This window comes from Elephas maximus, chromosome 22 (genome assembly GCF_024166365.1).
Source record: "Elephas maximus indicus isolate mEleMax1 chromosome 22, mEleMax1 primary haplotype, whole genome shotgun sequence".
Taxonomy (NCBI): domain Eukaryota; kingdom Metazoa; phylum Chordata; class Mammalia; order Proboscidea; family Elephantidae; genus Elephas; species Elephas maximus.
This window is the reverse complement of record NC_064840.1, coordinates 7999365-8024881: the sequence shown is the minus strand read 5'-3', so window position 1 is coordinate 8024881 and position 25517 is coordinate 7999365. Positions and strand designations below refer to the sequence as shown.

General features: G+C 47.7%; 1 protein-coding gene and 1 long non-coding RNA gene across 3 annotated transcripts in view; one reads left to right on the top strand and one right to left on the bottom strand.

Annotated features, from left to right (window-relative positions):
* The window catches only part of BCL7A (BAF chromatin remodeling complex subunit BCL7A), a 34738-nt gene extending 25908 nt beyond the window's left edge, over positions 1 to 8830 (top strand). Inside the window, exons 5-6 of one of the 2 annotated variants that reach the window (XM_049865905.1) lie at positions 499 to 680; positions 5527 to 8830. In XM_049865905.1, the coding sequence (XP_049721862.1) occupies positions 499 to 680; positions 5527 to 5598 (254 nt within the window). In that variant the 3' untranslated portion in view covers positions 5599 to 8830. The remainder of the gene's footprint in view (positions 1 to 498; positions 681 to 5526) is intronic. The other variant, XM_049865906.1, reaches the window with a different exon arrangement.
* Positions 625 to 24847, bottom strand: LOC126065646 (uncharacterized). Its single transcript, XR_007514891.1, has 4 exons — positions 24658 to 24847; positions 23773 to 23816; positions 9494 to 9562; positions 625 to 1566 (listed from the first exon to the last, which is right to left on the bottom strand). It is a non-coding gene; the product is annotated as an uncharacterized LOC126065646 (long non-coding RNA).
* Between the last annotated feature and the right edge of the window lie 670 nt (positions 24848 to 25517).

Below are 25517 nucleotides of genomic sequence, written 5' to 3'. Positions count from 1 at the left end.
TTCTGATAATGGTGATGGAATAACTTGGAAATGGATAGAGGTGATGATTGCTTAGCATGATAGTTCCCATTGAGTCGACTCTGACTCAGGGTGACCCCATGTGTGCAGAATAGAACTGCTCTATAGAGTTTTCAAGGCTGTGACCTCTTGTAAGCAGATCACCAGGCCTATCTTCTGAGGCTCCTCTAGGTAGGTTTGAACCACCAACATTTTTGCTTGTGGTCAGGCACTTAAATGTTTGGATCACTAAGGAACTCCACCCATGTAAAGAAATTGTTGAATTGACAAATGTTTTGATTTTATATTTATATATACGATAGAATAATCAAAAAATAATAATAATAATAATAAGAGGCTTCCCAAGCCTCGCCCGTTGCAGGTCCTGAAAGACTGCCAGCCCCAAAACTTCCCACTTCCAGGCATTTTCAGTACGTGGCCCATCTGACTCCAGTTCTCATGTGTCTGAAAACAGCTTCTGTCATCTTCCTTCTCCCGCAGATGCCTCTGACGAGCAGAACTCACAGTCTTCGATGGAAAACTCCAACAGTTCAGAGAAAGTGGAAAGGCAGCCATCTGGTGATGCGGGTCTTGCCACAGACACATCAGCCATCTCTCAGGTACCTCGATTGAGGCCACAGAGGGGCAGCCAGCCCGGCCCGGAGCCTGTTGGGGTGTTGGGGGTACGTTGAAAGGAGTTTCGTTGTTCTGTTTCTTGTCCACAGTTGATGCAGGATCATTAGGGTTTCGTTGGGACATTATTTACTCTGAGTGGTATTGGTGAGCGTCTGTCCTGTGTCCACCCTGGGTACCCAGGCTAAGGTGATGGACAACACACAGGCCCTGTCTTGGGGAGCTCCTGGTATAGGGAGAGGACCTGTCCTTTACCCTGATCTCAGCTGTGTTTACTCGGGAACACTAAAGCATTGCCTGGCCTCAGAGACCCAAAGTGGCTTGCTTGGTGCTGGGAAGATAAGGCTTCAGAAATCAAAATCCTGGTTCATCCATTGGAATTTTGCGACTGGCCATGTTCCCCCTGCTTGGAGTCCCTTCTGGGTCATAACGATTGGTCAGCTGGGGTCTGAACCAGGCAGTGCAGGAGCATGGTGGCCTGGTGGTTAGGGGCACACACCCTGAGTTTGGGCCTGGCTTTGAATCCCAGCCCCATCACTTAGTAGCTGGGCAGTTAGCGTCTCCAAGCCTTAGTATATCCAGCTGTAAAATGGGGATCACGGTGCTCTGTCTTCGGGCCAGGCTGAGGGTCAGGTGAGAGAATGTGGGTGACACATTTAGCACAGCCTGACACAGGAAGAGTGGCCACTGTGACGACTTTCCTTTGTGAGCCCTACATGCTTGTCCAGGGTAGTGGGGACGCAGAGGCATCAAAAAGTCAACTCGTGCACTGTCACCATTTTGCCAAGTATTTCCAGGCACCTCAGGAGAAACAGCCACCAAGTAGTGGCAGAAGGGAGGGAGGGGACCCAGCAGGATTGTTGCAGTTCGTGGACCTTGAACTGGGCCCGCCCCAAAGAGGAAGAGCTTTAGAATTTCACAACTTCCTAAGGAGACCTGTTGGTGCAATAGTTAACTGCTCAGTGGCTAACCAAAAAGTTGGCAGTTTGAACCCACCCAGCAGCTCCGCAGGAGAAAGGCCTAGCCATCTGCTTCCATTAGATTACAGCCTAGAAAACCTTCTTGGGCACTTTTACTCTGTCACATGGGGTCGCTATGAGTCAGAATTTACTGGATGGCACCCAACAACTCAACAACAACCCTTTGATCTGCAGTTTCACTTCTAGGAACCCATCCCTCGGGAGCCTCCTCCAGATGCCCACAGACACAGACGGAGCCTTGAGCGCAGACTTGTTCGCAGTGGGTGGTAGAAGCTTGGCCACAACCCAAGCTCGTGCAAGGGGGCTGCTTAAATCAATGTTGGGCCGTGGATAAAACAGTTTAATATGTAGCTGTTAGAAAAAGTGTGGGTGGCCCTTCCAGGTACTGATAAGCATTCTTGTGGTGTGAAATGGAAAAAAGCAAGTCATGGAACAGAAGGTATAGCTGGGGCCCATTTGGTTAAAAAGAATAAAAATAGAGTCTCACGTATGGTATATACAACCGAGGTGCCAGTGGAGGGTCCTGGCCTCTGGAGCTCAGTGAAGAGAAAGTCAGCTTGGAACTTTGACCCATACATGGGGGCCTAGTGCGCCGCCCTGATGTCTGAGAAGCCCAGGGCCTTAAGTGCTAGCAACCCCCGCCATTCCCGCTTCCCCAGGCCCCAGACCTGAAATTGGGCCTCCTCCACCATTTTAACACAGATGCACACACAGACATATGTGTGCACAGATGCACATACACACAGACACTTACACAGATACACACATGCACACACTTGACACACACCAGTGTGCACACACAAGATGTACATACACGTCCACAGACACATGAAAACACAGATATACAGACACATACAGAAACCCACGTGTACATACATGCACACACATGCAGATACACATGCACACAGATGTACAGACACAGATACATACGGAGACCCACATGTACATACACACACACGCAAACACAGACATGCACACAGATGTACATATACGTGCACATAGAGGCACACATGTATAGATGCACCTACAGACGTGCACACACATACGTGTGTACACAAACGTATACAGACACGCATATGAGCACACGTGTGCACACGCATGCACGTACCAGTGTGCACACATTCACATAGACACACATACATACATACATGCAAACACAGGCATACACTCACCTGCACAGTTTCTAGGTTTGTGAACAAGATGGAGGATGCATTTCAGTAAAGCAAAAAATTTGACATTGAAGGTCAGACATTCCTGTTTACCCCCTTCCCCCCCAGATTCCTCTGGCTCCAGCTCCCGCTTCTCTCCTCCATCCCTCCCACCCCTCGCCTCCCTCCCTCCCCATTCCTGGGTTGCCCAGGGAGGTAGGAGTTCTTCTCCTGTAAGGCAGAGCTGGTCACTGCTCCAGGTTCCACACCCATTTGTCTCTGTCCAAATCCAAGCACTCCCAGAACAAAGGACACAATCCACCTTCCTCGGGATGCACAGTGGCCACTGCCTGATAAAGAAGAGAGGGGCGAGAAGAGAGAAAGCAGCAGCGTCCCTGCCTCCCTGCACCGCCTGCTCTCAGGCTCAGCCAAGAGTCTGGCTCCTGCGCACCGTCCTACACCATGGCCCAGTGAGCTCTGCTGAGCACTGATTGAGCACCCACTGTGTACCAGGCACTCGGCTGGGCAGTAGGGGTAGAGGGTGAGACAGGCAGACACGTCCCTCGTTACTTTCATGGGCTTGTGATGGGAGCCAGGGGGGCCAGCCAGTACCCAGCAAACACACACACATATCACAAATTACACATTGCAGTTAGTGCTTCCAGAGAGAGGAACAGGTGGCCGTTGAGCTGTGTGACGGGTTGGGGCATGGTTCTGGAGAGCTTGGGCCTAGAGGAACTGGTATGGGCAGGGATTTGAGGGATGAGACGTTCGGGCAGGGAAGGCTGCTTTCTAGGCAGTGGGAAGCTAAGGTGCAAAGGCCTTGAGACAGGCACGAACAGGAGGAACCAAAAGAGCAAACGGTGCAGCTGGACCATAGCGGGCACGGAAGAGAATAGCAATACGGAGGGGGTGCAGAGTAGGCACGGGCTAGATTACAGTCACCCGGGCCTGGCTGGCCAGGGTAAGGAGTGTGGGTTCTGTTCTGAATTCAGTGGGAAACTGTTGTTGTTCGGTGCCGTCAAGTCAGTTCCAACTCATGGCGACCCCATGTGACAGAGCAGAACTGCCCCCATAGGGTTTTCTTGGCTGTAATCTTTACGGGAGCAGATTGCCAGATCTTTCTCCTGTGTAGCCACTTGGTGGGTTTGAACCTCCAACCTTTAGGTTAGTAGTCAAGAAATTAACCCTTTGCTACCAGGGATCCTTCTTAGGAAAGTACCGGGAGGGTTTTGTATTTTCTGTACAATTTGTGTTGTAAGGAAAGCCTGGTGACACAGTGGTTAAGTGCTACGGCTGCTAACCAAGAGGTCGGCAGTTCGAATCTGCCAGGTGCTCCTTGGAAACTCTGTCGGGCAGTTCTACCCTGTCCTATAGGGTTGTTATGAGTCGAAATTGACTCGACAGCAGTGGACTTGGTTTTTTGGTTTTGTGTTGTAAGAAGATGGTTTCGGCTGCATTGAGTGGTGTAGAGGGGGGCCGAGTGGCAGTGGGGAGGCGGAGATGGTGGAGGTGGAGATGGTGGAAGGTGGCTGTGGGTGGGGAGAGGAGTGGGCAGATCAGGGTTATTCTGGAGATGGAGTTGATAGGACTGGCTAGTAGGTTGGATGTTGGGGGTGATGGAGAGAGAGGGAGGACTCAGGGTACTGTCCAAGGACCCGTTAGTGTGAGTAAAATCAAGAGTTCAGTGTTGGGTGACAGGTCAGGTTTGCGCTGCCTGAGATAACCACGTGGGGAAGTCAAGGAGGAGGTGGCTGAGTGAGTGCTTAACCTCTTTTGGGTTATGGGACTTTCTGGGAATTTGTTGACAGCTTTTTCCCCAGAATAACATATATACAAGGAACCCTGGTGGGGCAATGGTTAAGCGCTCAGCTGCTAACCGAAAGGTCTGTGGTTCTAATCCATCAACCGCTCCACAAGAGAAAGATGTGACAGTCTGCTTCTATAAAGATTTACAGCCTTGGAAACCCTATGGGGCAGTTCTTCTCTGTCCTGTAGGGTCACTATGAATTGGAATCAACTTGATGGCAATGGGTTAACATATAAAATTACATTTATTCCATCAGCAAAGCCAAGGGCCTGCCCCATGCTGGGCACCTGGGTTGGGCCCTGGAGGAGCTGCAGTCCACAGAACAAATTCAGTCAGGGTCCCTGGGGAGGTGGTACTAGAGCTGGGACAGGTGGACTGTGCACAAATTAAAAAAAAAAAAAAAGAGTCCCCTTCGAACTGAATCCAACTCAGGGCGGCCACAGGTGGGTTGCCACAGGTGTGTCACCGTAGAACTGTGCTCCACAGGGTTTTCCGTGGCTGCTGCTTTGGAAGCAGATTGCCACGACCTTCTCCTGAGGCACCTCTGGGTGGATTCAAACCGCCAGCCTTTCAGTTAGCAGCTGAGAGTGTTAACCATTTGCACCACGCAGGGACTCTGTGTACAAATAGCGACCCTGTAATTAATTACAAATTGGGAGATTGATAGTAGGAACACCTGATGCAGACTAGGAGGCTTGGGGGGCCCAGTTTAGAGGCAGAGGAAGCAGTGTGGGTGACAACAGCCTTGGTGTATCGGAAGACCTGGAAGAAAGCTGGGGTGGCTGGACCAGGGCGTACGGGGCTTCACAGCCACAAGACGGAGTTTGGGGGTGAAGCCGCTGTAGCTCCCATGAGCCCTAGAGGTCCACATGTAGGCTGCATGATCCAAACTCTTGGTTCCTTCCTGCGCGGCGTCCGTTCTAAACGGTGTTTCTCCTTTCTTCCTTCCTCCCTTAAGGATTTGGAAGGAGTGCCACCCTCGAAAAAGATGAAACTGGAGGCTTCCCAACAAAACTCCGAGGAGATGTAGACATTAGATGAAACGCTGGGACCCACGCTCACGGAAGCTACGTCGGCAGGCTTAATTCTAGAACCCCTGCACCCAAGCGGTTCCTCGTGGGTGCGAACAGAACTACTAACTCTTCAAGTTTACCAAGAGTAAATCCCAGAAGACCTGGAACGGCGTCACTTCTCGGACACTGAAGAACTCTGCTGTGAAGTAAAACACTCGAACTTTTTGAGTTGCTGTCCTTGGGAAGGGGAGCCGACTGCTCAGGAGTGTCCGTCTGTCTGTCTGCACACTGTCTCCGAAGCCAAGACTCCATTTGTGTTGCTGCTGTATCCCCCCCCCCGCCCCCGCCGACCTCTCTATTTAACGATATAAGCTGTTGGAGGGGGTGCTGGTCAGGAAGCCCCTTCTCGTCGGGGCTTTTCACTGTCCAGCCAGTTCTGTCTGCTTTCGTTTTTCGTGCCTTGTGCCCTTGAGGTGACCTCTGGCCTGTTTCCTGGTTGTTTTTGCATCTCCTTTTGCAAAGTGCCCTCTTGGTTTTGTTGCAGTGATGGCGGCGGCCACCGTTCTCACATCTCTTACCCGCCTGCTTTAGGACTTCGAACGGAGCAGAGCAGGCAGAGAGGAGAGGAGACGGGGAAACTGAGGCTGGGGAGGAGCAGGAAGCTCCTGGCCTGCTCATTTCCAAGTGCGAGGCCTTCGGTGAGCCCCGAGCCTGGGGTGGGGCAGCACCAGCCTCCAAGGCCCTGAAGGTTGCAGGTGTCAGGACACAGTCCCCAAGGTCTGGCCTCCTCGGTGCAGGCTGGGCACATGAGTTGCTCTCCCTTGCTTGGGGCAGTTGAGGTCGGGGTTTCCAAGCCCCTCTTTGGCCAGACTGACATGCAGAGCCCCTAGATTTTCTGGCACTTGGACCCTACGTCCCCCACCATCACCACTTCCTCCCAGACCTCCGAAGATGAGATGGCTTCTCTGACTGGCTGCAAGAGTGTCTTCTTCCAGTGACCCCAGGCTGGGGACAGAGTGCAGGACTAGCTGGTGCTGAACTTTCTCATAGGACATTGTTTGGGTTTCAAACCCAGAGTAACCCGCTGCCCTCTGTTCCCCTTCACCCTGCCCTCCCCCTGGCAGGTGGCCGAAACGGCTCGCTTCTGCTTCTTGTTCCTGTTCCTCAGAGTGAACAAAGGGGTTGTTCCCAGAACGTGCTGAAGGACCTCCAGCAGGGAGTGGGCCTTGGTAGACAGGCCTCAAAGGCCACAAACAAGGCACCAAGCAATCGAAAAGATTTGCACTCTCTCTAGAAAGGAGTGACCGAATCCCCCCTGCCACCATCTCTGTCCCGCCTGCCTGGGAACAGCTGCTTCTCACAAAAATGGAGCTGCCCCTTGAACGAACTGCCCAACTGTGGTTCTGAGGCATGGTTTCCTCTTAACTAATCTACGGACTCCTCGGACCTTAAACCTTTTCCTGAGCATTCTTCACTGCACTGGAGTTCCAAGTCCCTTTAAGTTGTGTGTTACTCGGGGTGGGGGGCTGCGGGTTTGGTTGGTTAGTTTTTTGTTTTGTTTTGTTTTTGCTAAATGGTGCATTATTCAGGTACCACCTTCGTCGTGTGGATCCTTCTCACGACACCACGGGAAGTGTCTGCCAGAATCCGTTTTCTAAGCGTTTCTGGGGGTGAGGCTCTTCCTTTTTTTTTTTTTTCTTTTTTAAGGGAGCCGATCTATTTCCTGCACTTCAAGAAGAATCAAAATGTTCCTGAATTTCAAATACCTCATGCAAAGTGTCTCCTGAAATAAGGGAAAAAAACTTTTGAAAATCTTAATGTTGAAGTTCGCAATGCCGAAAAGTTTCTGTCTTAAAAAAAAAAAAAAAGAAATAAAATCCTGGTACTTCTGGATCTCCCCCTCAGGCAGTCAGTTCTGTGGAGAGGTGTGTTCTGCATCTCCACGCAGAAACAACCAGGTGCATCAGCTGCCAACGCGTCTCGAGGTGGCTTTACCTCCAGATCCTGTAAAGCTAATGTTTTTCTTTGCAGCAAAACTCCACGTTTTGATGAAAGAGGAATTGGAGATTGATTTCCTTTTCTTTGTGGGAAACCAGAGGTCGCAACCTTGGAGTACTGAAGGAGAATCAAACACACATCCATGGAAACGGGAAGTCGGCGAGGGTCGCCTGTGCCCCTCACCTGTGGTGTCCTCGGGACAGGCCAGGGGAGTTGACAAAGTTGAAGGTAAAGACACCGCCTACAGTACCATGGCTGTCATCCATTTTTCTCTGAAGTGCCTGAAGGTAGGAACGGGCTCGGGGTCAGAACCAGTTGGACCCCACCACGGCCATGCCGGCAAAGCGCCAGCCGCCCCACACGCAATGCTGGCCAAGAAGGCCTCCCATGCAGAATGATCAGAAGGCAAAAATCCAGACGTGCTTCCTTCCCCGGCGAGGTCCGCTCCTCAGAGCCGATGCCCTCACCCACCCTGCACCCCTCGCCCCCCTCCCCGCCGCAGAATCCAAGCTCTCACTGGCCAAGCCACGGGCGGGGGCCCAAAGCGAACACCTGCCTTCCACGGACACCAGGCCCCACGGCCTAAAGGGCTCCCAGGGCTAACTTATTCCCTGCCAAACTCCAAGTCGGGAGAAGCTGCGGCTACACATTCCACAAAGTGCTGGCACTTACACCCACAATCCGGAAGGCAGTTGACCGGCTCCTAGAGGGGTGGAGACCTCCCATGATCACACGGTGGAATGGTTTGGAATGTTCATTATCGCGAAGGACCTGATAGAGGTATAAAGACCTTTTTTCACCGTTTCCTAATTTTTTCCCCCTTATGATTTTTTTTTTTTTTGGCGTGTTGTACAGCAGTATAATTTTTCACTTATTTATTCCATCAGTAGATATGGTTTGTACAATGTACAATGGTTCCATTTCAGAAAATAAAAAAAAATCAAATCATCAATACTATGTGATTTTGTAGCATTAAAATAAAGGGTAAACTCAGAGGGTGAAGCCTCTTTTGCACCCAGCTGTGTGACACTAGGAACCCTGGTGATGCAGTCGTTAAGCACTCGGGGCTAAAGGTCGGCAGCTGGAACCCACCAGCCGTGCCGCGGGAGAAAGACGTAGCAGTCTGCTCCCATAAAGATTTACAGCCTTGGAAACCCTATGGGCAGTTCCACTCTTTGCCGTAGGGTCACTGTGAGTTGGAATTGCCTTGACATCAATGGTTTTTCTCTGTATGGCTCTGGCTATGCAGGAGGAAGTAGCTGAAACCACTTGCTGAGTGTTTGCACTGTCTCCAGTAGACTGGAAGCTCCTTGCACACAGCAAACTGTTGACTTCACAGTAATGATAGCTGCCATTATTAAACACCAACTGGGCACCAGGCAAGCCGATAGATACTCCTCCCTAAGGGTGGGTATTATTGGCCACCTTGCACAGGTGAGGAGTCCCTGGTTGGCACAAACGGTTAAGCACGAGACAATTCACTGTAAGGTTGGTGGTTCGAGCACATCCAGAGGTGTCTTGAAAGAAAAGCCTGGCGATCTGCTTCTGAAAGATCACAGCCTTGGAAATCCTATGGAGTGCTGTCTACTCTGCAACACATGGGGTTGCCATGGTTTGTGTGTGTGTGTGGGTGTGTGTGTGTGTGCACGCGCACCCGCGTGCACGTGCAACTGAGGAAGTGGGGACCGGCCCTTGTGTGGGCCTGACTTCCGGCGTGGGTTCCTGGCCGGGGACACCCGTTTGCAGCTCCCCAACGTGGGGAGGCTCTGGCCTTCTGCAGGGATCTGGAGGGTCAACTGGTAGCTGGTTGGCAACCTTGTCCTGATTTGTCTTAACTCTAGTGATTTGTGGTCAGGCCTGAATCAGGACTTTCCCAGGGCCTCCCCCCCACCCTGTTCCTGTGGCACATCTTACCCTCTCAGCTCAAAGTTGGCTTTTTCTTTACCCAGTCACTCTTGTTCCTCCTCCACCTGGAACCGGGGCCTGTGCGAGGGACGGGAACATTGCTGTAGTGTGGCCTGGCCCAGGTCTCCCCTGTCGACAGCCCTGGAGACAAATGTTCTCTCTGTTTTGTCTGACTCTCTCCTCCCCACCCTCTTCCTCTTTAACATGTTCCAATGTTTTTACCAGAATTGGTCGCTCAGCTAAATAAACTCCTGATATGGAAAGTTCAGCTTGACAAAACACAGATCTTAGACTCCTTGTTTTCTTAACAAAAAAACACCCTAGCCTGCCTGCTTTCACTCATCCTTTTGTCTTCCTATGTGTGGGGGTTGCCTCTTGTTGAATGTCCCTTCCAGGCTCTCTCAATAGCTTGCCCCTTTCTGCCATTCTCATCTTCACCGCCCCCCCCCCCCCCGCCATTTCTGGCTCCCCACTGTTTGCCGTTTCACCTCTGTACCTCTCTCTTGGGTTCTCTAGCTCTCCCACATCCTGTCTGTCTCTGTGGAGCTGACTTCCTCTCCTTTCTCCCTTCATCCAGCAGACATAGTACACAGGAACTGGCAATTTAGGCTGGTTGTTGTTAGGCGCCAGGAAGTCAATTCTGACTCACAGTGACCTTATAGGACAGAGTAGAACTGCCCGGTAGGGCTTCCTAGGCTGTAATCTTTAGGGAAGCAGATTGCCAGGTCTTTCTCCCACAGAGCCATTGCGTGAGTTCAAACCACCAACCTTCTGTTAGCAGCTGAGTACTTCACTGTTGTGGCACCAGAGCTCCTTAATTTAGAATCAACAGGCATTTACTGAGCACCATCTGTGCTGGGCAGAATGATTCAAACTTGACCCCTGAGCCAGTACCTAAGGAAGATGCTTGATGCTGTTTGGACTTAAGGGAGGGCGAGTTCTGATGCCTAGCTTGGGGAGACTCCTAGAATGGTGGAGGAACCCAGGTTTGGGGCCAACAAGCTTGTTTATCTTTGTTGACAACGGCTCTGCTGAGCTGTTTACAGAAGTTTGGTCTGTGCTGAAGAACTTCAATGTAGGGAAAGGCCAGCTGGAGGTGGGGGTGGCAGTTAGGGAACTGGGACAGACGCCAAGCAGGAGGCGCAGAGTTGGCAAGAGGGCCTTTGTGGTCCTCGGGGATACAAAGGCTCTTGGTGAGGTCGGGTGGGGAGGGGACAGGTGGGCTGAGGAGGCAGGCAGAGAAATCTCAGGTACAGCTCTGAGGCCAGGCCATGCCAATAAGTGTCATGGAGGTCCAGGGTCAAGGTTGAGGAGGGACTGCAGAACTCAAAGATCAAGTCTAACTTCCCTCCCTGGCTCCAGGCCTGGGTGACCAATAGATACTTTCTTCCAGACCCTCACCATGGACGTGGGCTTTGCCTATCCAGTGCATTACCCCCTTCTTCCAGTAGGGGTCTCATTCTCAGTCCTTAATTAAACGAAGCTGGTGCTCTGCTCAGGAAACGGCTGGTGGCCTAGTGGTTAAAAGCTATGGCTGCTAATCAAAAGGTCAGCAGTTGGAATCCACCATGTGCTCCTTGGAAACTCTATGGGGCAGTTCTACTCTGTCCTATAGGGTTCCTATAAGTCAGAATCTACTGGACAGCAAAGGGTTTGGGTTGGTGCTGTGCCTAGGAGTGGCCATGTGATCTGGGCCTGTCCAATCAGTATGGTCCCTCCTGGCCACAGCAATTGGTTCAGGGATGGTCACATGGTCCAAAGTGGCCCAATGAGTCAGACCTGGGATTGCCTAGGGACTGCTCTGAAAGGGGCACCCTCTGTAGGCTGGACTGGGGAGAGGCCTGCCTGAGAATGAAGCCAACACTGGAAAGCCTTGAAAGATGGTCAGTGTGAGAGTCCTGAGAGCAGCATTTGAGCACTTGGCCCCAGACAGCCCTGAAGCCAGCTCTCCCCCTGAACTTTTCTAAAACTTTGTGAAAAATAAACCAAGAATAACGTGGACGTACTCTGGACCTCTGAGGCAGCCCCTTCTATGAGCCTGAGCAGCCAGGGCTCCACTACCTCAGAGCTGTGTGACCTCAGGCAAGTATTTTAATCTTTCTGGGCCACAGTGTCCTCATCTATAAAATGGGAATAATAGTTCTAACTAGGGTTGTTGGCAGTATTGAAGGATTCTATGGGCAAGATATTGAATGGCACTGGAAGCATCAAAAGCAGATGGAGGGAATACATAGTCACTGTACCAAAAAGAACTATTTGACACTCAACCATTTCAGGAGGTAGCATATGATCAAGAACCGATGGTACTGAAGGAAGAAGTCCAAGCTGCATCGAAGGCATTGGCGAAAACAAGGCTCCAGGAGTTGACAGAATACTAATTTACATGTTCCAACAAACTGATGCAGCATGGGAGGTTGTGCCAAGAAATTGGGAAGGCAGTTAACCTGGCCAGCCAACTGGAAGAGACCCATGTTTGTGCCCATTCCAAAGAAAGGTGATCCAACAGAATGTAGAAATTATTGAACAATATCATTAATACCACACACACAAGTAAAATTTTGCTGGAGATAATTTAAAAGCAGTTATAGCGGTACATTGACAGGTAACTACCAGAAGTTCAAACCAGATTCAGAAGAGGACATGGAACAAGGGATATCATTGCTGATGTCAGATGGATCCTGGCTGAAAGCGGAGGATACCAGAAAGATGTTTACCTGTGTTTTATTGACTATGCAAAGGCATTCGACTGTGTGGATCATAACAAATTATGGATAACATTGTGGAGAATGGGAATTCCAGAATACTTAGTTGTGCTCATGCAGAACCTGTACATGGAGCAAGAGGCAGCTGTTTGAACAGAGCAAGGGGATACTGCATGGTTTAATAAAATCAGGGAGGGATGTCAATCTGCATCCTGAGCAAATAATCTGAGAAACCAGACTATATGAAGAAGAAGTGGACTTCAGGATTAGAGGAAGACTCATTAGCAACTTGCAGTATGCAGATGACACAACCTTGCTTGCTGAAAGTGAAGAGGACTTGAAGCACCTACTGATGAAGATCAGAGACCACAGCCTTCAGTATGGATTACGCCTCAGCATAAAACAAAAGTCGTTACAACTGGACCAATAAACAACATCATGATAAATGGAGAAATGATTGAAGTTGTCAAGAATTTCATTTTACTTGGATCCACAGTGAAATCTCATGGAAGCAGCAGTCAAGAAATCAAACGACATATTGCATTGGGCAAATCTGCCATGGACCTCTTTAAAGTGTTAAAAAGCGAAGGTGTCACTTCGAGGACTAAGGTGAACCCGACCCAAGCCATGGTGTTTTCAGTTGCCTCATGTGCATGCGAAAGCTGGACAGGGAATAAGGAAGACTGAAGAACTGATGCCTTTGAGTTGTGGTATTGGTGGAGAATATACCACGGACTGCCAGAAGAACGAACAAATCTGTCTTGGAAGAAGTACAGCCAGAATGTTCATTAGAAGCGAGGATGATGAGATTTCCTCTCACATACTTTGGACATGTTATCAGGAGGACCAGTCCCTGGAGAAGGACATCTTGCTTGGTAAAGTAGAGGGTCAGCAAAAAAGAGGAAGATTCTCGACAAGACAGATTGACATAGCGGCTGCAACAATGGGCTCAAACATATCATTTATGAGGACGGTGCAGGAACAGACGGCGTTTTGTTCTGTTGTACACAGGGTGCCCTATGTACAACAGAACCAACTTGACGGCACCTACGAACAGCAACAACAGGGCTGTGAGGATTAAATGAATTAATCCACATAAGGTGCTCAGGACGGGTCCTGGCGCATAATAAATTCAATAATTGTTAGCTGTTATTGTTACTTCTATTTTAATTACTGTCCTCAAGCGTGTCTGTTTTTAGCTGCCATTGAGTCAGCTGACTCATGGCGACCCCATATGTGTCAGAGTAGAACTGTGCTCCACAGGGTTTTCAGTGGCTGATTTTTCAGAAGTAGATTGCCAGGCCTTTCTTCTGAGGTGCCTCTGGGTGGGCTTAGACCTTCAACCTTTCGGTTAGAAGCCGAGTATGTTAGCCATTTTCACCACCCAGGGACCAAGCACGTCAAGACTCCTGTAAGTCCAGCTCCCAGGGGCCTAGAGAGAGAGGCAAGAATGACCCACAACCAGCTGCCTTGGACTTGGCCTCTGAAGACCCTCCCCGTCCCCAGATGATTGACACGGGGGTTATCCACTCAGCATGCCCCAGATGATCCACCACCTGAGTCAAGCAATGCAGGGTGCCTAGAAGCCCACCAGGAAGCACCAGAAAGTAAGATATTCCAGCTAAGGGAATGGCCTGAGCAAAGGCCGGAGGTTTGTCAGCACATCCTTGCCTGCAGCATCAGCTATTCAGAAAAGCAGGTCCAGGCAGGAGCTTCAGGGCCCTGGGCCTCAGAGGAACAGGCCAGTGGGGACTCATTTTTCCAGTCTCTCTCCTTCCCCACGGTTCTCTCTCCACAGGCTCTTTGGGGAAAGACCTCCAGGAGGCAAGGGCCAGAATCAGGCCAGGCCTGTGGGTTCTGTCTCCCTCTGGGACACCCCTGGGACGCCGGTAACCATGGATGCACCGGTGACGTGGGGTCAATGACTCTCTAGACTTTACATCAGAGAACCTCAAGAGACTGAATCCTGCTTTTTTCTCCTTCAGGGCTCACTCAGTTACGAGCTCATTTGACCTCCTCACAACCCTGAATGGTAGCTTGGAGCAAGGATCAGCCTCCCCATTATAAAAAAAAAGGAAAAATCTTTTTTAAACAAATGGTAAAATTGAGGCCAGGGAAGTGACTGACCCAGAGTCCTATAAGGACTCAGTAAAGAAGGCTTTGGAACCCAGCCTGTCTCCCACTAGACCATCAAGCAACCATTGCCATCTAGTCAACTGCGACTCATAGAGACCCTATAGGACAGAATAGGACTGTCCCACAGGGTTTCCAAGGAGCAGCTGGTGGATTCGAACTGCTGACCTTTTGGTTAGCAGCCAAGCTCTTAACTACTGTGTCATCAGGGCTCCACCCTGATGAGGAGTCAGGAAATCCAGCCCTCCACCTGTTTCTGTAACTAAAGTCTTACGGGAACACAGCCATGCCCATTTATTCACTTACTGTTCATGGGGGCTTTCGCACTACAACAGCAGAGTCGAATAGGTGCAACAGAGACCATATGGCCTACAAAGTCTAAAACCTTTGCCATCTGGCCCTGCACTAGACCACACACCTCTGTTGAAACTTGTAGTAGAAAGAATAATAATAATTGCCTACAGTGTGCCAGGGAATCCTGGGTGGTGCCAACAGTTAATATGCTCAGCTGGTAACCAAAAGGTCGGAGGTTTAAGTCCATCCGTATGTGCCTTAGAAGAAAGGCCTGGCTTCTGAAAAATCAGCTATGAAAACCCTGTGGAACACAGTTCTGCTCAGACACACAAGGTCACCTTGAGTCAGAGTCAACTTGATGGGAACTGGTTTTACTATGTACCAGGCACCATGTAAGACTTTTCTGAACTGTTTATTGACATATTACCTACACACGGAGAAGTGTACACATAAAGGCCAGCCAGGTCAACGAATTGTCTCACACTGAACTATATATGACTATGTGTAACTATATAACCAGTATCCAGATAAAGAAGGAGAACCTTACCAACCCCCCGGAAGTCTCCCTCGCATCCCCGTCCAGTCGTTGCCTGCCTGAGGGTAACCACTACCTGACTTCTGCTTGCTCAGATTCGTTTTGCCTGTTTTTGAACTTCATATTCAGGGTATTACACAGTGTGCGCACTTTTGTGTCTTCCTTTGACTCAATACGATGTCAGTGAAACCTGTCAATATTGTCGAATATCATAGTTCATGCGTTCTCACTGCGGGAGAATATCCCATGAGGTAGACTATACCACTGTGTGCTCACTTATCCATTCTCCTGTTGCTGGCCATTTAGGATCTTTCCAGTTTGGGAAAATTATGAATGTGCCATGCAAGATTTCAGACCTCCATTATCTCATTTCACCCAGGCTTCAACCCTGAGGGCGCCCCTACAGGCTGCAGGTGGTTAATGCAGTCAGCTGCAAACTCACAGACTGGAGGTTCGGTCCACCCAGAGGCACCTTGGAAGAAAGGCCTGGCAATCTACTTCTGAAAAATCAATCCTTGAAAACCCTGTGGAGCATACTCTACTCTGGCATATAGGGGGCCACCACGCGTCAGAGTCGACTGCCCAGCAGCTGGCTTGCTTTTTGGTTTTCAGTCCTAAGAGGGGGATTGAATTCATAGCCTCGTTTTAAAGACATGAAAACTGAGGCTCAAAGAAAGTGACTCCTAGCTCTCTGGCTTCCCTGATAGATTCTGACTTGAAGTCTCACCTTGACTACATTCTGTATGATTCCATTTATATAAAATTTGTAGAAAAGGCAGGACTGTGGAGACAAAGCAGATCAGTGGTTGCCTGGGGCTGGGAGAAGGTAATGCCTGGAAAGGGGTACAAGGGGGTGTTTCCAGGTGATGGAAATATTCTTAAAACTGAATTGTGGGGCTGATTACACAATTGTGTAAACTTCCTCTTTGAATTGTACCCTTAAGATGGGTGACTTTTTTTTTTAAGATGGGTGACTTTTTAAGGCATGTCAGTTATACCTCAATAAAGCTATTAAAAACATTTCCAAACCTGCTCTTACCTATTTCTTCACGGAGCCCTTTTCCATGCCTCAATTTCCGTGTTTATGAAACGGGTCCCCGCCCTGGCCACCGCAGGCTTGTGTGGGGCCAATAAGACCAGAACATGTGAGGAGGGCTGTGAAAAGTGTGAAGGGCTCTTCAGCCACAGAATTCTTCCGGCTGCCCCCATGTATAGATGTTCTCCACCAGGTGGCCTCTCCTTGCCAAGGCCTGGGGGGTTTCCCTGGCCAGAGGTGATCTGAAGCCATTGGGATCCTGTTTGGCTTTGCCGCGTCCGACCTGACGCGCGACAGGGGCAAGAGAGCCACGCGTGGCGGATGTACCGGTCCTGAACTGTTTCTTCAAGTAGTCCCCAGAGGTGGCCACTGCCTTTCAGATTCTGCACATGTTTATTTTCAAAGGGACGTTGCCAGACCGCTAGGCCACCCCTGGCCTTTCATGGTTTGTTTTATACAGAGGATTTCAGGAAGAGAGGAGGGGAAGCAACCTGAGACCAATTCTGCCAGCAAAGAACTGCAATGGTCCCAGCTGTTAGGTTTGAAGGATGTCTGGCCGCTGATTAAATTACAAGATGAGGCCAGGAGGCCCCCTTGCTGGCCCCTAACCCCCAAGAACAATGGAATAACGATAATGTTGGTAATAATTGCGAATATTTCACAAATGGTGCTGGAACAATTGGACATTCATGAGCAAAAAAAGAACCTCAACCTATACCTTGCATCTTATACTAAAATTTACTCAAAATGGATTAGAGATCTAAATGCAAAACCTAAAACTCTCAAAAATTCTAGAAGAAAACACATGAGAAAATTTCAGTGACCTTGGGTCAGTCAAATATTTCTTAGATCTGACATTAAAGCAGTACCCATAAAAGAATAAAATTCGTCAATTGGACTTCATCAAAATTAAAAACTTCTGCTCTGCTGAAGGTACCAAGAGAATGAAAAAACAAGCCACAGACTGGCAGGCAATATTTGCAAAACCTGTATCTGATAAAGGACACATATCCAGAATATATAAATATCTCTCAAAACTCAATAATAAGAAAATTAACACCCCCACCCAATAAAAAAGCCTAGCAAACTATCTGAATAGACACTTCATCAAAGGAAATATATGAATGGTAAAAAAGCACATGAAAGGTGCTGATCATTAGTCATTAGGGAAATGTAAATGAAAACCATAATGAGATACACTTCACCCCCACTAAACCAAAAAACCAAACCCATTGTTGTTGACTCATAGTCGGAATCATAGCAACCTATATAGGACAGAGTAGAACTGCCCCATTGGGTTTCCAAGGACTGATTTGGAACTGCCAGCCTTTTGGTTAGCAGCCAAGTTCTTAACCACTACACCACCCCAGCTGCAAAGTCTAAGAAGACTGACCACACCAAGTGTTGGCAAGGGTGTGGAGCAACCGAAATTCTCATACTCTCCTGGTAGGAGCCACTTTGGAAAAGAGTTTGGCAGGTTCTCATAAAATTAAACATAAACTTACCATACAATCCAGCAATTCTGCTCCTAGGTACCCAAGATAAATTAAAATGTATGTTCACACATACACAAAAAAAACTAGTTAAAATATATGTTCACACACCCAAATGTATGTTCAGCAAAAACTACTGTGGGAATGTTTATAGTGGCTTTAAAGGGAATGAAGTACGGATACCTGCGACACCACAGAAGGATCACAGATGCGTTACCCTCAATGAAAGAAGAGAGACTCAAGGCTATTTATTGAATGATTCCATTATATGATATCCTGGAAAAGGCAGAAAAAATAGGAACAAGCAACAGAACAGTAGCTGCCAGGGGCTGGGAGTGGAGAGAGGGAGGGGCAACAGGGAATTTGGGAGGGAGGGTTGGAACTGTCTGATTTCTTGGTTGTCATGGTGGTTACATAACTGTATGTATTTGCTGAAACTTGTGAAACTACACTAAAAAGAGAGAACTTTACATTAAGTAAGTTGGTGGCGTAGTGGTTAAGTGCTCAGCTGGTAACTGAAAGGTCTGTCTGTGGTTCGAAACCCACCAACCGCTCTGCGGGAGAAAGACGCGCCAGTCTGCGGAAAGATTACAGCCTCGGAAACCAACCCTATGGGGCAGTTCTGCTCAGGACAGACTTGAGTATCACCAGTTGCTGTCGAGTCTGGCGACCCCACGTGACTCAAACATCCGCAACTTTTGGTTAGCAGCTAAGTGTGTTCGCAGCTTGCACCAACCAGGGACTCAGTATGTAAAGCACACTGCAATAAAACCGAACAAATAAAAACACCAACAGCGAACGGTACCACTCACTATAGGTGCCAGACACTGTTTTAAGTACTTGACATGCATATTAACACAGTCCTCACCACAACTCTATGAAGTAAGTATTAATTTTCTTCAGATTATGAAAGTTTTGTCCCCTGAGTCCTCTCACCTTCTTCAATCATCCCACCCCAAGGTCTGGTCCCCAATGTGTCCTCTTCCTTCTGTAACCCTCACCTCTCCTGTGGCTATCCTCTCCTCTCTCCCACAGCCCAGAGTAGGAAAAGTCTCCATTAACTTGTTCCACTGAGGGGCACAGAGCTGATAATAAGCCTTAGCAGAGATTGTAAACTTAAATGCCTGCAGGAAACTGGCAGGTAATGTAAATGAACAAAACAGACTGGGGCAATAGGGAGTGGTGGGGATTGTGGGAAACTGGGGTGCACATGCTGTGTCAAACAGGACAGTTGCTCCTTAGCTCCAGCTGCTGCCATGTGGAAATAAGGGCTCCATAGTGTCAGACCTTATGGTATTTCAAAAAAATCCTAACATTCTAGTGTTTATAGGAAATGTCATGATTTTTTTAAATGTTAGCAAATACAGTGGGTTGAATACTGTTCCCCTCCAAAGAAATTATTCATGTCCACTCAAAACCTCAAATGTGATCTTATTTGGAAATAGAATATTTACAGATGTAATTAGTTAAGATGAGGTCATACTGGATTAAGATGGGTCCTAAATCCTATGACTGGAGGCCTTATAAGAAGTGGAGAAGAGACACAGACACATGTATGATGAGGAAGGCAGAGACTGGAGTGAAGCAGCTACAAACCAATGAATGCCAAGGATTGCTAGGAATCACCAAGAGGCAAGGAAGGATTCTTCCCTTGAGCCTTCAAAGGGACCATGGGCCTACTGACACTTTGATTTCAAACTTCCAGCCTCCAGAACTGATAGAATGAATTTCTGTTGTTTTAAGTCACCTGTTGTTGTTATTCGATGCCATCAAGTCGACTCCGACTCATAGTGACCTTATACACAACAGAACACACTGCCTGGTCCTGTGCCGTCCTCACAATCTTTATTATGTTTCAGCCCATTGTTGTAATCTATCTCATCGAGGGTCTTCCTCTCTTTCTCTGACCCTCTACTTTACCAAGCATGATGTCCTTCTCCAGGGACTGGTCTGTCCTGATAATATGTCCAAAGTATGTGAGACGAAGGCTCGCTTCCAAGGAGCACTCTGGCTGTATTTTTTCCAAGACAGATTTGTTTGTTCTTCTGGCAGTCCGTGGTATACTCAATATTCTTCGCCAACACCATAATTCAAAGGCATCAGTCCTTCAGTCTTCCTTATCATTGTTCATTTCACATGCATATGAGGCCACTGAAAACACCATGGCTTGGGTCAGGTGCACTTCACTCCTCAAGGTGACATCTTTGCCTTTCAACACTTTAAAGAGGTCTTCTGCAGCAGATTCGCTGAGTGCAGTACGTTGTTTGACTGCCTGACTGCTGCTTCCATGGGTGTTAATGGTGGATCCAAGTAAAATGAAATCCTTGAGAACATCAATCTTTTCTCCATTTATCATGATATTGCTTCTTGATCCTAGTTTGTGGTCATTTATTAGGGCAACCCTAGGAAACTAATAGGAGTCCCTGGGTGGCTCAAACTGTCAAGCACTGGGGTACTAACCAAAAGGTTAGTGGTTGGAACCCACCCAGAGGCACCTTGGAAAAAAGCCCTGGCAATCTGCTTCCAAAAGGTCACAGCCCTGAAAATCCTATGAAGAACAGTTGTACTCTGAAACACACGAGTTGCTACGAATCAGAAACGACTACACAACAACTGGTTAGAAAACTAACATGTCAAATTAAAAAAAACAAAACAAAAAACTATTTAGATGCTAGTTTTTACTATGGTAAAGATACTTTTACCTGTCCTTTTTCTCCAAAGTCATCCCCATAGTACAAGAGAAGGAGAGGCAGAAAACCCACATTTAGTGAAATAAGGCTACATCTGTAGCCCCAGTTAATTGAGGTGAAATTCAGATAACGTGAAATTAACCACTGTATAGCATTTATAGCATTTAGTACAATGAATTATTTTTAAAGTCTTCTGCTTGTTCTGTTAACTTCCCCTGCTCCCCTCCCCCTAACCTGACTTGTTAGTTCTCCAGTTAACGCCATCGAGTCAGTTCCAACTCACGATGACCCAATGTGTGTCCAAAGAGACCTGTGCTCCACAAGATTTTCAATGGCTAATATTTCAAAAGTAGATTGCCAGACCTTTCTTTCTGAGACAACTCTGAGTGAACTTGAACCTCCAACCTTTTGGTTAGCAGCCAAGAGCGTTAACTGTCTGCACCAGCCAGGGTCTGCTTAGCTCACCTATGTAGGTGGTTTTCTTGTGGTGAAAACCGAAAGGTAGTCAGTTTGAACTCACCCAGTGGGGCCTCGGAAGAAAGATGTGGTGATCTGCTTCCAAAGTTCACAGCCCTAAAAACTATGGAGGGCAGTTCTACTCTGCAGCCAATGGGGTCTCCATGAGTCCGAATGGCCTTGAAGCAACTGGCGTGCCTTTTTTTTCTTTCTTTCTTACAGGATGTTAACTCTCCTCAGTTGCTGACTTTGGTTTGTCTGGAATCCTTTGTGTTTGGGAACTCCTATTTGCCTGATTGCTGATTTGATTATAACGAAGCATTTTTTCTTGGATTTGGGGAGAGGAGACGTCAGTCCTACCAGGTTCTGTTTTCTTGTGGTTTGTCTTCTGGGCCTGGGAGCTCTTTGTCCTTCCTCGGAAGAGCTGTTAGCTACCAGGGGCACTGCCCTGCCTGTTCACTATTTGCTATTGCTGCCCACTACTCATTATTTTTTTTTTTTTTACTCATTAGGAGGGGAGGAGGGGACGTCAGTCTAGATGCTCTGCAAGGTTTTCACATTTCCCTGAAAACTGCCCCTGAGGCCTTCGCCTTCTCCCTCCAGCCGCTGACTGTGAGCTTGGAACCCCCTCCGTAACTGAGCTCCGTCTCAGTGGCCCTCTCTGTTTTGCATTTTTAACTGTGATTTCCCTCAACTCTTGTTTCTTCCCTAACACAGTCTTCTAGAAATTTCTGGTGAGGATTAAACAAGGCATGTCTGTGCACTGAACATGGCGCAGGAGCTGCCAGTTTGCAACTTCAGCCTTCAGGAGTTACCTCCTTCTAGGGAACTGATGTTTATTTGTAAAAACTTAAAACATATGTATACAAATAACGCATCAGTGGTATCACGAGGGTGGTGTAGGGGGGTGCAGACCGCTGTCAGAGGGGGTGGCACCAAAGTGACTGTCTATAAAACTTTTGTGCACTGTTTCAGCAGAATTCTTATCATTTTTTATAAAAATATCCCTGTAGTTAGTTACAACAACAAAAACATTTTTCGTAAGCCTAGCTTATATGTATCAATATTCCTAAACCAAAGAAAAACTAATCGTATTGCTGTCGGGTCAATTCCAACTCACAGCGACTCTCCAGGACAGAGCAGAGCTGCCCCATAGGGTTGCCAAGGTGCAGCTGGTGGATTCGTGCTGCCAGCCTTTCGGTTAGCAGCCAGGCTCTTAACCACGGCATCACCAGGGCTCCAATCAATATACCAACAAGGTTAAAACCGTGTGCTAATTTACTTGTTGAATTTCTAATGCGCTCTGGTCAGAGCTGTCATTGTTACCCGGTTACAATGACTCTTGGGATCATGCCGTTTGGTCTGCATGGGCCACAAGCACACACTGTTGTTTGTTGCCAGTGTTTTTATAGTTGCTAATTTTGTCAAGTTTTCTGGTGTTGCAGCTAAAAAAAAAAAAAAATTTTTTTTTGTAGCTACAATATTGTGCTAATTAGTATTTGTGAACCTATATCAATAAATTTTTTGAGAATGAAGTAGTAATTAAAAGAAAAGGAGAAAAATCAAAACAGGCTTCCACTCAGTCACTCATAATGTTGTAATTCAACGTAGAAAGATTTTACAAAATTTTGTTGTTAGTATTCATATAATCTAAGAAATATTACATTTAAGCAATTTACAACTATATTTATTATGTATTATCCTCTGATTAAAATTGATAATAAACATTACTAGGGGTTCTGTATGGTCTGGTTAAGAAGGAGGTCCATGGGGGGGGTGACACCATGAGTTACCATTGTACTACGTGACACCAACCCTAGTGATGCCACTGAGTACATATTTGTTTTGGAAAAATAAAATATAAAGAAGCAAAAAGAAGAAAACAAAAACCACCCCACCCAGAGATAACCAATGTTAACATTACGGTGTGCTTTCTGACATTTTTACACACACACACACATATGTGTAATATATAAATGTATTTTTGTGAAATTGGTATTATACTACTGATGCTTTTAAAAAGTTGTCTCTGCACTCAACAGTATGTCAGGGACATCTTTCCACGTCAACATATATACATTTACATCTTTTAAAATATCTGGCATAGTGTTCCATTATATTTGGGGCTATAATATATTTAATGAATCTTCTCTCATTAGACATTATATTGTTTCTGATGAGTTTATCCCATCACCCTTTTGTCAGTTTGACATACTGTGGGTGATGTGTTACTATGATGCTAGAAGCTATGTCACCAATATTTCAAATACCAGCAGGGTCACCCACGGGAGACAGGTTTTAGTGGAGCTTTCACACTAAGACAGGCTAGGAAGAAAGGCCTGGTGATCACACTTCCAAAAATTAGCCAAGGAACACCCAGCATATTGTCCGACATAGTGCTAGAAGCTGAGCCCCAGAGACTGGAGGGAACTCAGAATACACTATGGCCGCAACAACGGACTTGAACATTCCAATGAACGTGAAGATGGCGCAGTACTGGACGTTTCCTTCTGTTGTGCATGGGGTCACCATGAGTCAGTGCCTACTCAACGGCAGCTAACGATAACAATGAGTTTATCTATTATATCCAAACCACCTGTTCCCTTCAAGTTGTTTCCGACTCATAGCAACCCTATAGAACAGAGTAGAACTGCCCCACAGTGTTTCCAAGGAGCAGCTGGTGGATTCTAACTGCTCACCTTTTGGTTAGCAGCCAAGCTCTTAACCACCGTGCTGCCAGGGCTCCTACCTATTACGAGGGATGCTACAATTATCATGCTTATACATATATCTGGAAGTGGAATTGCTGTATCGAATATGGTTGGGCATTTAAGATTTTACCAAAGAGAAAAGTCTTCAGAGAAAGGCAACTCAAAAGGTGAACTTTCAGACAGTCACAACCAGAGTTCGGAGAGGTGGTTTGGGCAAAGGAGGAAGTCTCAAACTCACCCGGAAGCTTCCAGTCTCTCTAGCCCATCCTTTCCTGCAGCCATCTATGGAAGGAGTGAGCAAATCCATTTTGGTAAGAGCCCTTTGTCTGTCACTCCACCCCCCCACCATGTGGAGGCCCTTATCAGGAAGAGGGTGGGGCTGGCACTCAAGCCCCACTCAAATCTGGAAGTGAAACTGCTCCAAAGCTACACTCAGAGCGGCTGCAGAGGACTCAGAGGCCCGGTTGGGATACGGTGGGTGCTGTTAGCCTAGCCGTCTCACCTGCCCTCCTGGTCCCCCAACTCTAATCTCATGCTGGCCCTCCTGAAACCTGGACAGGTTTCCTAAAGTGTCAACCATTAAGTTGAACCGTATGAAATTGCTGTTTCTACGGGTCAAAAAATGGTTGAGTACTCTGGGTATTGGCATTTTCTGGAGTCCCTGAGTTGGTGCAAATGGTTAACACGCTAGGCTGCTAATGGAAAGGTTGCGAGTTCAGGTCCATTCTTGGAAGAAAGGGTGGGTGATCTACTTTCAAAAAATCAGCTACTGAAACCCTGTGCAGCACGGTTTACTCTGACACACATGGGTTGCCATGACTCGATGGCAACTGGAATTGGCAATTTCTAGGTCTGGTAGTGTGACCGTTAAGTGCTCGGCGCATAACCAAAAGTGTTACCAGAATAAGGTTCTTGCCTCTCACTGGTCAAGAATGAGCAGGTAAAGCATGTAGTTTTCCACATGAGCAAAGGTTTATCGAAGAGGCTTGCAAGTGGAGACGAGGAGGGCCTAGAGCAACACATACCCCCATCTCACTGAACAAAAGGTGGGCCTGGGTTTTTAAAAGTTCTTGGGCAGGAAAAGATTCATGTTTATTCATAGGCACAGGTGGGGATATGTTACCTACAGTGCCTCGCACAGCAGCTTTTCAAGATGGCTCCTGTCCCGGAGGCCTCTGGGATTCACAGCAGGACTTATTACGGGGTGTCGCACCTGCACAGTCTCCCTGCTGCTGCTGCAGCCCCTCACTACCCCTGGTGGAAGGTCACACAGCGGTCACAGGTGGGTATTCTGCCCAGTCCCTAGGGCTGGTTTTCTCCAGCTGCTTCTGAAAGACAACTTTAAAGAAGTTTGCTGGCTATTTTTTGATACCCTGCCCCATTGTTCTGGGGAATGGCTTTGTTTTTGTGCCCTGGCCCATTTCTTGTTACTTTGTTTGCAGATATGGGGGGCCATCTGTTCTCTGCCTTAGTAAGTCCCTAGGTTCCATACCCAACCCCCTATTACCTCCCTGGTAGTATAGCCTATCTCTCTTTTACTTGCTTCTCCTCTAACCACTTCAGCAGTCTCTTTGCTATTCCTCAAACATGCACCCTCCAATCTCAGGGCCTTTGCTCCCTGTCTTAAAAGGTTGGTAGTCCAAACTCACCCAGCGGTTCTGTGGGAGAATCACCTGGTGATCTGCTTCTGTGAAGATCACAGCCAAGAAAACTCTATTGGGGCAGCGCTACTCTGTCACATGGGGTAAAAATCTCCTGGGCAGCATTCAACAACTGGTTTGACTCCTTGGAGAAGTCAATTCCTTCAGCCTCTTGTACATTTACTGAGCACTTCCTCTGTGCCAGGAACCGTGCGTGCTAAGCCACTGTTTTCAGTTGTCACTCTCTGAGGCTTAGGCAATTGTTTCCCATTTTGACAGTGGTGAAAATTTTCCCTTTGGCATTGTTTATGGGCTGGTTCTCCTGCTCACTGAAGATTTTGAC